The sequence below is a fragment of the Camarhynchus parvulus genome, chromosome 1, assembly GCF_901933205.1.
Source record: "Camarhynchus parvulus chromosome 1, STF_HiC, whole genome shotgun sequence".
Taxonomy (NCBI): Eukaryota; Metazoa; Chordata; class Aves; order Passeriformes; family Thraupidae; genus Camarhynchus; species Camarhynchus parvulus.
In genome coordinates, this window is record NC_044571.1 from 111083216 (window position 1) to 111098663 (window position 15448).

A 15448-nucleotide genomic window follows, 5' to 3' on the forward strand; every position below is an offset into this window, starting at 1 on the left:
TGAGTAGCAAGTGCTGATTCATTAAAAGATTAAAAATAGTCTTCAGTGCAGGAGGATAAGGTACTCATCAGATAATTGCTCAGACATGCTGGGAACATCATTTATTCTGCAGAGTAGATGATGTCAAGCCACATTCCCAAATCACGTTACAGCCCAGCCAAAACCAAAGGCTATCACATAATTCAGGGATGAGGTAAAGACACAAATCACAGTCCTGTCTGCCTTGCAAGACCAAAACATGTTAGACTTACTGTAATGTCAACTACCAAGAAGCTAATTTTAGCATAGCTTGACTAATTTGCACCATGGCTTCTCTCTGTCTGCTTTCACAAGAGTCCATTTGTGGTCATGCTTTTAAAAGATGTTCCATTCATACTGCAACACTGATACCTGCTGAGGTGCTGATAAGGGCCAACAGTCTGGTGTAGCCAACCTAGACTACCTTCAGCACTCACACAGCCACTTTTTGATGCACAATGCTGGGTATGGAGGTGACATCTCACATGTTGAACTGGGCACTGAGGCCTCTGTCCTTCCATGAGTCCACACACCCCACCCACCAGCAGTGGCTCTCTTGGACAAGAAGGAACATGACCACAACAATGAGCTACACCTTGGGATAAACCACAAGAGCGGGCCTCTCTGACCAAAAAAGACACAGCAGAGGTGTATTTCCTTATAGCAGAGCATCACCCCTACTCTTCCCTTATGAGAGGGCACAGACACCTAGACTTGTTTGCTCCTTGCACTCCAGTATGTCTCACTCTCATACACACAGCCACCACATTGTACGGTGCTGGTTTAGTGGTTTGCTCTCCTGACTTATTTCTCCCCTAAGAGAACAAGCCATCAATACCTTTCTGGAGCTGACAGGACTGCCATGGCTATGATCAGCTCTCTAAGTATCTCCTGTCATGAACTCAGACATTTGATTGAAGAAGAATCTAAATAACACATTATGTTATTTCTTAAATTTTGAGTTCAACAGGCAAGCTGTCTGTATTTAATGGTAACTGCACAGGCAGTCGCTACTGCACCAGGAGCTTCAGACATGTTATTCAGAAAACTGGGGCTTGATGTAAATTTTACAAACTGCATGTCACAGAACTGCATTATCTTCATATGTAAGCTGGCTAAGAGGGTCATCAGCAACAAAAATTCAGGAATTAAACATATTCATGTCCATCATTGTTTGATGAACCCAAGCAAGAAGGTTGCTGAAAAGTCCTTTCTTTAAACTTAGTTGCAACAACCATTGCTCTTCCCGCACTGCTGACAGTTCAGAGACCCTCTATATGAAAGGATTATACAGGGGGAAAAAAAAACAACTTGTGTCTCACAATTCCATCAAAAGGATCTGTACTATTCCTTTTTCCACTCACAGTTTTAAATTCTCTTGAAGCAGCAGGAGTTTTAACCAAATCTTTCTTGCAGTAGGGAGGTTATACATCTCTCAATATCAAAGTTGTTACTCCTGTCATTCAACAAATTCAGTACTTTAAAGACAGGAAATTTGCCAGCCCTAAAGTTCCAAAAATGTAATTCTAAAAGATGACAGGCACACACACAGATCCTTTTTTTCTTATACAGGAAATATATGTGAAGGAGAACATCCAGGGATATAGACGCAGTATGGTCAGAGAAAGACAAATTGAATGAAAGTTAAAAAGATATTAATGAATTCACATTTATGGATTTCTCAAGTTCTGTTTGCATTTTTCCAACCATTTACTATTACAGAAATGATAATAAATCTCAGATGGTGGGGAGGTAAATAACTAGGAAGACATACCCACACCATTTGATTACAGAACACAAAATCCAGCTAGTAAAAAGGAAAGAAGTAGGAGAAAAACAGAGGAGGTTCCAGCAGCAATAGCCCTTACTGCCTTTGAAACAGTAATGCAAAGCTTAAAAAAAAAGAAATATTCCATTATTCCTGGCACCTGCTGAGAAAACATTATTCCCTCCACCTTGGGCTGCATGTATCTAATAGAAGAACTTCACTTACTCACAGGAAACTGCTGTTTATCTGATAAAAGATGAAAGGTGATCAATAGATTTTGTAATTTTAATATGTCTCCAGGCTGCAGTAAACAAACCCTAAAGATCATCTTTGATCCTCGTGAAACCTACATTTAAAAATGGTTTAGATAATAGACATGGAACACATTTTCATGCTGATAAACCAAAGAGCACATGGGAACTTAGCCATTAAATTAACATAAATATGTCTGTAATGGGATTGATCAAACATAGCTCTTCTTAGGCACCTCTCAAATGCATAAATTAGGACTGAGGAAGGTCTGTCTGGCAAACTTTGGCTCCTACAGCCAACCTGAAAATGTCCATTCTATAAACTCAGCCATTGGTTCCCAAGTAAGGATTTGAGTTCTTACCCCCTTTGCCCTATGCCAAAGCTATTTGGATAGTGTGAATCCTTCTTCTGGTCCTCCTGAGGTAATTCAGCAATCAGTTTATAGCTTTTTTTTTATAACACATATTCTCATTTTCATTTCATCTTCTCTCCCCCAGTGTATTTTAGGCAGCAATCATACCCTGCATGAATACTCAAGTGGGTGTTCTTTTAAATGCTACATACAGCAGTTGAAGAGGCAATGTTTTGACTAATTATATGTAAACTCCATTCAAAGTGCCACTTGGCTTAAAAATATTTCACACTTTTCCTTCTCAGCTTAAGACACCAAGACTGAAAGGCTTGGGGGAAAAACAAAACCCTGAAGTAGCTTTCAGTCAAACTCACGCCTGTCTGGTTCACACACATGACACAGAAAATAGGGAAATGCCAGGTGTGGAGCATTTCCCAGCCCCGTTACAGGTATTACCCTGGATAAGCCAAGCAGGCAGAACAAGAGCTCTGCTGAAATACAGCTCCCCTCAGGCGACTTCGCTCCTCAGCAGCCCCAGACCAGCGAGTTCAAGACCAAGGTGCTCTGTTTGGTGCCCGAGGCAACAGAGCTCTACACACTCAGAGCAAATAAACTGCGGCCAATCCCCAAAGGAGGGCCTTGCCTTGATGCCTGGTTAATAGTTAATGCATAGGGCAAATCCTCGGCAGCCAGGGGCTACCTGGGGGAAAGCAGCATGCAGGGGGAGGCAGGCAGGCGGCTGAGAGCCGAGCTTCAACATCCACTGCAACAGCAAGAACTACTCCCATCCAAATTATCACATTTTAATTAGCCTAAATGAGATATTTAGACATTACAATTGTCAGGTCTTAGCACAGATGCTCCTGCAGGAGGAAGCAGTAGGTAGCTAGAATAATCGGGTTTGTATTTTTGTGATCTCAGAAAGGCTGTCTCTAAACAACAACACTTGGTTGCCAACCAGGCTAAACACCATCACATTAGGAGCTGTGACAGATAAATGTGTTGTGTGGAGAGCAATAAATGTTCTACAGCTCTCAAGCACATTTCCTAAAGAGCTCCAGCTTCTTTGTATCTGTGAAATAACACATAGACATTATTTTTTTCTCTCTATCCCCACTTGAGGAAGTCTAACAGCACACCCATAACTAATTTTACTTTCTTAATCTTTATTTTACTTTTTACTCTCATCAGTTCAATTGAGTTTTGAATTACAAAGGCTTTTTAAAGAGTGGGAAGGGAAAAAGTCGTCTGTTTTCCCAAGGCAACTAAAGGCTGTCCTGTAAGCAGGACATGTCACTGTATGTGTGAATGTAGCAGCAAATTAGATGCAGGCACTATTTAAATTTCCTATATATAATTTTCTCATTTAATTTCCTATATATATAGCACATTGCTCTGGAGGATCCAAAGGATGCTTGACAGATCTCAGCTTTCAAAACACCATCATGAAATACGCAAATAAACCTCTGTGTTGATTAATCAAATTCTAAAGTACCATATAGTCTTCAGGACCATGTGTGTTAATAATTTTTAAGTGTTCTTTGTGTATTGACAATCAGATAAGTAATATACAGTTAACAAAAAAGGCCAAAATGTGGCCCATTTTAGCTGGAATTAAGCTGGAATTTATTGTTCCAGTTTATTGGAAAGCCTACACACATTCCAGTGGATTTCTAAAGGTTGCAGAGTAAATCATCAACCACAAGTACAAAACCTGCAACCCCATTTTTCTATCTTCTTGCCTTATCTAAAAACCAGCACTGTTTTATTAACAGGAGAAAGACCATTGGGGATGATTGGAATTGCCAGAATTATCTACAAATCCTTCAAAAAAGATTCCAAAGTTCGAACTGCCTGATTTAAAAATGTTACATTTCATTCATATTGATTTTTCTTAGTATCTTAATAGCTATCTTCCTAATCAGATGGATTAAAAAACACCAGAAGAAACCTTCAAAATAATCAGAACTACAACAAAACAAGATAATGAGGAGTTAAAGATGAAAACCTCAAAACAAAACCGCTTTAGGAATTATACCTTTTTTAACTACAGATTTCATTAAACTGCTTTGTATAATCACTTATACATGCCAATTGACAAATAAATGCTAGATAATATAACTAACTATTTATAGGCACTCATTTCCTTGTGCCTAAGATACCTTCTAACTGTGGATGAGGCAGAACATTATCTTGTTTTTATTATAGTGTGACCCTAAAGCTTCAAAAGAGAAGACCCCACTGAAGCCAAAGGCACAGAATGAGAAACTTTCTCCTTCCCAAGTGGTTGGCACATACTGCAGTGTTTATGGAGGTGGCAGCAGCTCACAAAAACATCACTAAATTGGTTTCCAGCTATCTGATAACAGCACCTTTCCTCCAGCACAGATCTTTGTGTGAGCTGCAAAAGTCTGGCCGAGCAGCTGGGTAAATGCCCAAGCAGTTAGTCTGAAGTAAAACTCCTGCTAACACCACTGGGCAGCTGCCAAAGCAAGATGGCCAAATTAGTTTTAAATTAGCTATGCTTAAATAAGTGGCACTTACTAAAACACTGACATGAACTAATTAGAAGGGGAAAGTTTGACAGAAATTAATTACCAACCCCACATTACAGTCACAGCACATCTAGAGGTGATACTGCTTGCCAGACCTTTTTAAATACCTGAAGCCCTCCAGATAATCCTTCTGTTCAGGAAAGGTCAGCACATGTGCTGGGCTTTCTCAGACTGCCTCTGCTGATCAAATTTCGTGTTGCTGAATGCCTGAGACCCCTGCATATCTTTAAGATTTGCTATCCACCTTCTAAATCTTTCAGTCCTGTATAATTTCATGTGGTTTCAGCAGTGGCAGAACCATCCATATATAAACATATACCATCAGTCCTCATAGTAATGCTATTTTTATATCACCAAGCATGAGGAACAGCCCCACCTCTGTGCACCATTTTGCAGAGTCTCTCACATAGGAACCTGCTCAGTGATCCTGGTTTTGCTGGAATACAGATGCCACTAAAGAGAGCACAACAATTTTTGCCAGTGTGGATGGGAAAACTCTTAGAGACACATACTCCATTAATTGACTGCAAAGGATTAAACTGATTCTGTAAAATACTACAGCTGAGGCTGAGATTTTTTAGTAGATTTGTCAAGTTCATCAGGAGCAAATTCTGATGGCCCCTTAACAAAGGAATTTTTCTGGACTCCATTAGAATTTCTCACCAATATCAGCAAGAGTCTCTCAAATGGCTTAGCATGTGGGAGCCCCATTCAAGTTCCTGCTCCAAATCATTCAGAATAAAGAGCTGGATCTGCATTTCCCTCTTGCCAATGCAGAACACAAATTTCACTGACTTTTTGGTGTGTGACAAAAATACTTTGGAAGGGTTCTGATTAACCTAATAGAAAATAGGTGGGGAGGGGGGAAGTGTTAAGGTATTTTGAAGTTTTGCAGAAATTACTTCCCTTTAAGCTCTGTTTTAAACCTGATATTTGTTCTACTACAACCATTATGTCTAACAAATAAACATTTGGCTCAGGATGTAAAAAGAAGAGCAAGCGAGAAAGGGGGCAAACTTGTTAGCTACTTCTTTGCAGCTGAGGAAGATAAAATCAGAGAAAAACACTTTGGAAAAGATGTTACCACAAGATAGGGCTGAAGGTTCATATCTGTAACTTCTTTAAGAGAGTTATAAGAAGAAAAAACGTTGTCTCAAACCTGAAAATAAGCAATTCTCCTTTTCCATCAGGAGAGACATAGCTAACAGCAGAAACAAATACATTGTAGTGCAGCTGGGTTTTGAGTCAAGTAGTGAAATAACATCTGAATTATTAGCAAAAACGAGATTAATTGAATTGCATGAATAGGAGAGAGAAAATAATACTTCTGCCTAGTTCACTATACTAGAGACACCTGAAATTTAGGAGAGAATTCAAACCAAGATAAATCAAAACTTCTTCTTCTAGAAATAAGTAATTTTGTGAGAGAATTTTGGGGTTTTTAAACGTTTGAGTCAAGGAGAAACACTTGGAGATGCGATCAGAATGGATCGCATTGTGGATATTAAAAAAAAAGTCAATTAATTACTCCAATTGGCACAACATTGAATATTTCATTATGTTTTAGGTAAACCACTTTGGAAAAAGAAAAGGAAAACTCTTGAAGATCTGTAGTTCTTTCCAAACTTTTGTGAGTGGACCATAATTCTGAAGTTACAAACAGTCTTCATCAGGACTTTAGATCACATCAAGACAGCCTCAAAAAAATTACTCTCTCTTGCAAACTTGCTGTGTTAAGAGAAAAAACAAACAAAAAAAACAGTGGACAATGGTGTGCTCTTTCCAATAAAATTAGGAATAATTTTCTGGAGAAAAAGAAATACGGATTGTCAGCAAACTGTACTGAGCCTGCTGCAGAAAACAGGGGACATCTGCCAAAATTGGGGATGGTTTGGGCTTTCAGATGAGGGCATTTTACGGCTCATCGGCAGTGAACGGCCACCCATCTGTGCCTGACCCAGATGGAGCAGGATGCAGCTCTGTGCCATGGGAATCAGCGCTCCCTGCACCACTCCGCTCATCCAGAACACGGGGTGCGGGTAGGCAAAGCTTCCACCAGCTCCCTGCTCCAATGAAAATGAGAATGGGTCCTGTTGAAAGCATAATTAAAATAATTTTATCCAAGAGATTTTAGAGATATTTTTTTCCTTTTTAGATGAGTATTCAGAGAGGGTAAATTTTAGAAAACCTTTCTGGTATATATTAGAAGCTCATTTTTTAAAGTAACCGGAATGGTTTTTGACCTGCTTGAAATCCAGATGGGTTAACCTTGCTTATCTTCTCTGGCTTGCTGGCTATAGTTATGCTCATAAAACATGCATGCTCAACTTCACATTTAAAAGATCAATAGTTTCAAGAAGTTAAAAATTAGGCAACAAGTGATGGGGTATAGCGATTCCCGTTCCCTACTCTGAAAGATTTTCTCATTTACTTTCACTAATTCTCTTTGAGATTACCACCTGCAAATATTTCATTCTTCCACATCACTCAACAGAGAAACCCCTCAGAAAAATTTAGGCAGAGAATTTACATGTCCTGAAAGAGACTGACAGAACCAGAAGCCCCTTACTAATGAAGAGGTGACTGATAAATAAGCAGGAAAAAATTGCAGGTAACAAACAAGGATGAAGTTAAATCCTTCCCGAGCATAAGCCTCCATTTAATTATCACATGGGTTACTTTGGTTGTGTTGCATTTGTATCTCTTCAAATTCCAACAGACTATTAAGTGCTGAACCAATATTAATAGCAAGATTTTTTAAAATTTCCTGAGCAATAAGAAAATTAAAAGTTGTAACAAAAAAAAATCAAGCAGAAAAATGTACACTTACATTACGTCATACAGCACTGCCTCCCTATACTTTTCTTGAAAATACTTTTATTTCAAATTGCCTTAAGAGTTTCTAGCCTATAATGACTTAGACTTTCAGAATGAGTTCCCCTCTGGACACTACCTCAGGTATTTTACCTCTCGGCAATAAATCATAAAATAACATAAAACAAGAAATGAAGCTTGAACATTAGCAGCAAGTTGTTAAAAAGAAATACTTAGGAGTTAAACAGCATTCTTCCAAAATTTATCCAAAGATACTAAATTGCTACACAGATGACATTTTATGAATGGAGCAACTATTCTCATAATAATTCATAAGAATTATTTGTTTGCTTCTTAGAAACTGTCTTTAGGTAGAGGTTTTTTACAAGATACCAACAATATAGTATTCCTCTCAGTCTGTATCCCATCTTCTTTCTCTTAGAGGGTGATTATTAATCCAGCTTGTAAGACTTATTCTATTTTTGCCATCTCCAGAAACACCTGCACGCATGCACAAAGTGCTGCTGAAATTACTTTACTTACTTTAAAGCCCAAAGTGATGACATTGTGCAAATTTGCATCATGAAGAGAAAAAGGTCCATGAGAGAGAGAAAGAGAGGGAGAGAAATCCAAATTCCAGTAACACTTTCTTTCCTAGAGTTGGCTTCACATGGCTGGATGGGAAACTACATAAATAGCAACAACACAGAGTGGATCAAAACAGAAATAATTTCTGGTCCCAAAGACTTGATATGGGATTCCCTGACTGAAGGTTGCTGATACAACTGAACAAATGACCAAATGTTGTAACCATTTTATTTTACAACTCCATATAATATCATACTCACTACAATTTTTCTTTGCAAATGTTTAAAATTCTGCTGCATTAATTGTGAGCTGCAAGATCCCAGCTCGGGAATCCAATTTATATATATATATATTTTTTTAAAAGGCGTCATTAAAATTTTCAGCTATTTCTGAGTGACAAAATGAACATTTGATACCTAGAAATGCACAATATCCACCATTAGGAAGTTGAGTTTGCTGAGTGTTTAAAAAGTGACATTGTCAGATTATACCAAACTCTTCCTTCAGATCGATCTGCTCAGAAGTAAAATATTGGATGTTCAATTTTAGTTTGAGCTGGATTTTTACATCAACTAACTCAAAATAAATGTTTTGAAAACAAAGTACCTCATTAGTTTGAGCCCTGCTCCAAAATCCACACGCTCACACAAAGAGCCTCGATTTGCTCCCACCCATCCAGTGGTCAGTGCCTGAAAATTTTTCTGTTCTATTTCCCCAAACTCTCAGTTTGCTTTGTGAGGAGATGCACACCATGGGGAATTGGAATGAATTTACAACACAGTGATGTGTTAAATATCAGGGAAGCGTTTTTATAAATATTTGGCTCTGTTTATTTCACGTTTTGCTGTCACACAAACGACAGCAACACTCTAAGTGAAATGAATGCAAAACACCCATGCTCTTGTCTGGAAGAAATTCATTATGATATTTGGATGAACAACCAGGAAAAGGGTTTTTGTAGATTAGTCTTTATTCAATGGCCAGCCTACGCTTACTTGAAGTAAAACACCGCCCAAATTAGTACTCCCTCATTCATTTCCTGGATATTGCACCTTATTCCATTAGAAAAGCATTTCAGATCATTACTCTGATGTAAATAATAAAATTGATATATTTTTATTATACAAACTTGGAGGGGTCTTAGGAAATTTTCTCTAAGTGTTCTCTAGGTCAAAATGTTTCATGTGCTTTTTTTTTTACAAGGAAACTATTTTTACTGTTTGTAACCATGAGCACTGCAGCATGCTATCTCCCCACCAAACATAGCAATTGCCCAAAAAAAAAAATTATAAGTGACAAGTTCTATAGCTAGTTTTCTCTTTTATTTTTTCTGGAGCCATGCAGGCTTGCATTTCAAGGTTAACTTACAAGCTAGAAAACATTACCAGGAAACTAGAAAAGTTTATTTGCGGTGAAAGTTAAGATTTTCACCTAAGACAGCAGCTTGAATTGTAGATAAATCATATACTCTGAGATTTCATAAGAAAACCAAACAAAACAAAATAGCCCACAAGTATTTACAAATGGCCACCCTCCAGACTTATTCAGTGTGTTTTGCTGCTGTTTATTCTATCATTTGTTGAAAATTTTCCAATCTTTTTCCCCTGTCAGTTTCCATTGAATTCTAATTCGGTATATATTTCACCTCTGCATTATCTGAGTTTTCAGAGAGTTGTGTTATCATCATGACTTCTCCTTCACTTAAAAAAATACAACAAACTGAAAAGAATGGTCTGTTACTTGGAAAAAGTCAGGATAGAGGTGAAGTTTTCACTACAGATACATCTCACGAAAGAAATAGGCCAGATAGTACAAGCATTTCATCAGGCTCCACAAGCACATCTTTAACATACTGCCATATACCAAAAGCACAGAACGATGGAAAACTCCAGAGTTGCTGTTCTTGTAAGACTTAACAGATATATAACAGAGGATTAAGAAAAAAAATACACAATGGGCTTCCAAAGGTTGATGGTTTATTCCTAGGGAACTTGTAGGACTTAAAATACTTCCAACCTACATGGCTCAAAGACTGAGGTGGCTTCTATCACTTAAGCAGAACTTGCACTCACCAGTGCTTGTGACCTCTGAGTCTGAGGAACTAGTTGGTTTCTACTTCTATTTTTTATAGTTATATTGGCAAAGGACTGAAAAAAGTGTAACTTCCACAAAGATGGATGTACCCACTGTTTGGGGCTGAACACAAGCATTTTGCTGTTTTCCAAGGCTTGTGTGTTTGGGTGAACGGATCGAAGAACTGCAAACCAAGATTTTCGTTTGCCTGCACATTTTATCTGTTATATTTGAAGTTATAAATCAAAGGACAGAATGGAGATAAATGTTTTCATTGCTTTCCTGAAAAAAAACCCCTGCTTTGGACTGTCATACTTTGAAAGCTAAAAATACTATATACTTCTTAAAGGACCAGAGCTTAAGTTAATTAAGAAAACAATATTCATCCCAGTCTCAAAATATTACCTTAGACAACATCACAAATCAGAAAAATCTGCAAAATTTCATCTTCCCACAGACTCTAGAATAGCATAAATTGTTCTCTTAACACTAAAAAATCAGCAGTGAAACTTAAATTTATCTGTTGACCAAAGTCAGCAGAAGAGTGAAAAGTCAACAATACTCTTACGAGTTTAACATGCACACAGAGAAAGTATATACCTTCAGCAGAATACACATTTTAAGTATTTTTAAAAAGTTTCATCTTCCATTCATGCCATCTAAAAAATCCTCTATTTTCTTGCCAGAATAGCTGATGCATCTTACCTTTCTACATACAATATAGACACTCAAATAGATGATTACTTGTAAAGGGGGAGGAGTAGTCGATGGTTGTTTGCAATTGTGCAAAAAAAAGCATTTTTTCTTTTTTTTTTTTTGAAAAGGAGTTTGGTTAGAATTTGGAAAGAGTTAGGAAATAACCCATATTTCCTAATGGAAATATGCAAGGGAAAAAAAATTATTTCGCATGCCAGTCACCATTCAAAGTCTGTGTGAACAACAGAAAATGGTTGTCAAAAACATTCCTCACATGAATATTCATTTAGACACCAAATTCTTGTCCCCTTAAGCTGCTAGTGAACCTCCTTTTTTAACTCCACTTTGGCTTTTTATCCACATGGTCTTACTTAAGAAGGACATAGAGAGGAAAAATATAAATATATTCTGCAGATAGACTTCTGTATTTTGTATATCTTTCCCATCTAGTGCACAAAAAAAAGCAAAAGGAATGTGATCATTAATTTGTTACCTCACTGATTAGGAATTCTGCTTGGAAGGGTTAAGCTAGAAAGCACTTGCTCTGTAACAAGCACTACAGAATTGAACATAGCACTGCAAGGGCCCAACAAATGTCTCTTTACAAAGAAAGGCTACATTGCCTACATTTTGTTCCATTCTGCCAGTTCATAGGGTTTTTTCCATGAATTATTAATGAATCATTGTGAACAGGCAGCAGAAATAAAAGAAATAAAACATGTAAAATTAAGCCTTTAAATTTTTTTCCCCCTAGGTGTAACAAGAACGCAGCTCAGAGAACGTAAGCCAGCGCATAAGGACACGAGGATGGTATAAAAAAAATCTGAATTTACTTGTTTGGATTCCTCAAACCAGCTTGTAAACAACTCCTAGTTTACAAATCTTGTCATTTGCAGAGCAGCTAAATAATCTGATGAGAGGGAAGAAAAGAAGTAATGGTAAGACCTATTATTTGTCCCTGAACTGACTAAAAAAAGGCTGATGGCATCATGGTAACCCAATGGGCAGGAGAGAGAGATATGCAGAGCAAGAAACATCTGGTAAAGACCAACATTGCTGTAGTTTCCACAAAGTTAGCAGAAAACAGAGCACTGTCCAGTTCCATTTAGCAGACAATTCGGAGAAAAGTGGCTCTGTAAAGAAGTGTAGAACTCGGGAGGGCTGTTCTTAAATTCTTGCACATACATTTATATACACGCATGTGGCGTGTGCTTGTATAAATCAAAGCATCATCTCATCAGCCTTAAAAAAATAGGGGGGCAACTCTACAGTATTGCTGACAGGACTATTTTATTGCTATCAAAGTCTGTCATGCTTCAGAGCAAAAGCTGTGCCAACTGTATGAAGGTTTTTGCCATTTTAGTTGTGATATTCAGGTACAAGTCTTCTAATATTCTTGTCTCAACAAACAACATGACTAACAAAGTCATCGGCTCATAATTAAAATTATTACTTTTCATGGATTATTTTACAGAGGGTTAAAGGAGTATCTCAGCTAGATTTCCAGATGTACACTTCTGTGCCTTTGAAGAGGGAAAATAAAGAAAATTAAACCTGTATAGATAAAAATGTGTAATTGAAAATGTGAGATGCCTTCCCTCTGTAATTGCTCAAAGGCCAAATTTGAGCATTCTGAAATTTGTGGTCTGGCATGCCAATAAATTCAAAGCCTGCATCAGAATTCATGGCCCATATCTAGAATTATTGTAAACATTTTTCCCTCATGCCTGATGTATTTACTTCAGAACTCAAAGATCAAAAAGAAAAGCTTTGCAAGTTCCTCAGTACTAATCTTAGTGGCATCTTTCAGCTGCCCTTTTAAAGAATAAGCACAAACACTTTATAGTGAAGTGGAATTAACTCTCTGTGAGAAGGTATGCAGCTTACTGAATCTGTACTGAATCTGTCTGAGCTTGTTTCATGAAAAAATTAAAAGTTATTTCCCTAGAAGTCCTTCTAGAAGTGAACTCTGAGAAAGCTTGAAAACACTCTAGGCAGCAGAAAATTTTTCTGCTCACAGCTCTGAGCTAAAAAACCCAACTGTTTGGTCTCATCGTTGAATGAAATTCATGACAGAACTTACATTTTCGCTTTTGTCTATTCTGTATCCATAATGTGGCAACAATTCCATAAGTTTTGATTTATATTTCTTCTATTTTACCTACACTCTTTGGCTAAATGCTGCTATACTTCAAACTATTATAGGTATCCAATCACAAATACTTGCCCTGAAATCCACAGGCAGCCACCTCCAAATCAGTGACAACAGTATCCCATTCAAAACTTGAACCATTTATTCTTTGTGAGTGTGAATACCCCAGGAGCTTTGCACCAGAGACCTCTGCAAGCTGCATCACATATTTTTCGAACTTTTCTGCTGAAAATGCACAAATAGGAGCCTGAACCACAGACATTGTGTGACAGGTTAAAAGGGAGGAAATGTAAAAAGATGGTTTTGCAGATGGATTTTGACCCAAAGTAACGTTCATACTTTTGTAGCTTTACATGCATCTGTGGATACAGAGCAAGGCACAAAATATGAGAAGTGTAAAGTACAGGATCATATTTGGGTATCAGAAAGGGACAGAGGTTCCAGAGGTTGAAGGGAAGACAAACACAAATCATGGCCTGCCATGGAGCATAAAACCCCCTCAAAACCCTCCTGAAAGAAAAACCTCACAGATCACCAGGACTGGTTCCACAGCATTAGAAAGCACCTGCAAAACCCTCCTCTCATCCCCAGAAAACTTTCCAATAAAATGTTTGTGGCAGTCACCCAAGCTCTTGAGGATGCTGGGTTTAAGTACAGCCAGAGTATACACTGAGGGGGAAAATCTTCCAGAGGATTTGGCTCTAACACAAGCTCAGATGTGGCCTATGGCACATTCACACCTCACCTTATGCCTTTTCCAGACGTAAATTTTGTTGCCCTTTTGATCTACTATGCTCCTAAAAAGTAAATTCCTCCTCCTCAAGCTTAACATGACTTTGAAGATCTGTGCACACCAAAGCTGCTCCGCTCAGTGCCCAGGCGGGGCCGGCCTGTGCGCCACACAAATAAATAACACAAAGGAAGAAATGGCTTCATTTTGTGCTGTGCCTGGTGGAGAGGAGCAGACGGCAGGGACGTGAGGGGAAGGGCCCTGCCCTTTTGTCAGCACCTGTGCCCCATTTCCCGCCTGCCGGCTCTGCTGTGGGCCACAAACCCGCAGCCCAGCTCCATGAGAAGCCTCTCTATGCAGCTTACTTTGTGTGACAAATTTTCCATCACTGCCTCAAACCTCCCCTTTGGAATCGCAGGGAAAGCGGCCCAGGTGAGGCCTGGGAGCTTTGTTTAGTTACTGTTCATCTGTGGCGTCGCTCCAGCAGGAGAAGGGCCCCTCATCCCATCCTTCCTCTTTATCCCAGGCCAGTTCAACACAGCAGATCCCCCTCCTCCTTCACAGGGGGGCAGACGTGGCTGAGGTGCTCACACAGACACCTCCTGCTACCAAAATGGTGGTGAATCCACCACAGAAACGCCACAGCCTTTCCTCAAAAGAGCTTTACAGGAACCCCTGGCAAACCCAAAGCCCGCCTTTACCTGTGGCTGGGAGCTGGGCCTGCAGCGTGGCAAGGATGGCGATCCTCCTCCACTTCATCTTGCCAGGCCAGACAGTCCTGGGAACGGGATAGAAGAGGAAGAAGAAGACGAAGAAGCTCCTCCTCGGGCTGTGCTGGTGTGTGTGGCCGCCACAGGAAGAGTCTCAGCTCCTATGAGGGCTTTCGGAGTCCACCTGCCGGCTTCCTCTGCCTTCACAGCCTCTGATTAAGGGCTGGGGTTTGCCTTCTTGGTACTGATGTTTGGGGTTTCCTTTGTTATTCATCCTTTTCCTCTCTGCAAGATGGCTTTTTCTGTGAGTTGGGTTTCTTTTCCACTTTGTCTGATGGCTCCTAGATCATCCCCACTTAGCTGCTGCTGATCTCTTTCTGGTATCAAATTCGACCTGACTTCAAAAAGGGGTTTATGCAACTATTCCCAGTGTGCAGCACAGGGCATAAATAGAAATTTAAAACAGTAAGTTATAGTCACTTTTGAACAATATAGTTGTCTAAACTCATAAAAATATAAAACTCATTTCTAACTCCCACTTTGTAAGAAATCTCACATTATTGTGCTTTGATTATATTTTCACTTTTTCATTAATAAATGAAAGTTCATTTTAGACAACCGTGAATTAGAAAAGCTTGCAAACGTAGCTTAGATAAACCTAATGGCTTAAAGCTCAGCCTCACTCCCATCAAAATACATCTGACTCAACAGATCACTGAATGTTTAATGTTTACAACAGT

At 38.8% G+C, this 15448-nt stretch overlaps 1 protein-coding gene across 1 annotated transcript in view; it reads right to left on the reverse strand.

Annotated features, from left to right (window-relative positions):
• Positions 1-14757, reverse strand: part of CD247 (CD247 molecule) — a 45356-nt gene extending 30599 nt beyond the window's left edge. Inside the window, exon 1 of the mRNA XM_030954435.1 lies at positions 14700-14757. Within this exon, the coding sequence (XP_030810295.1) occupies positions 14700-14757 (58 nt within the window). The remainder of the gene's footprint in view (positions 1-14699) is intronic.
• Positions 14758-15448: the final 691 nt, after the last annotated feature.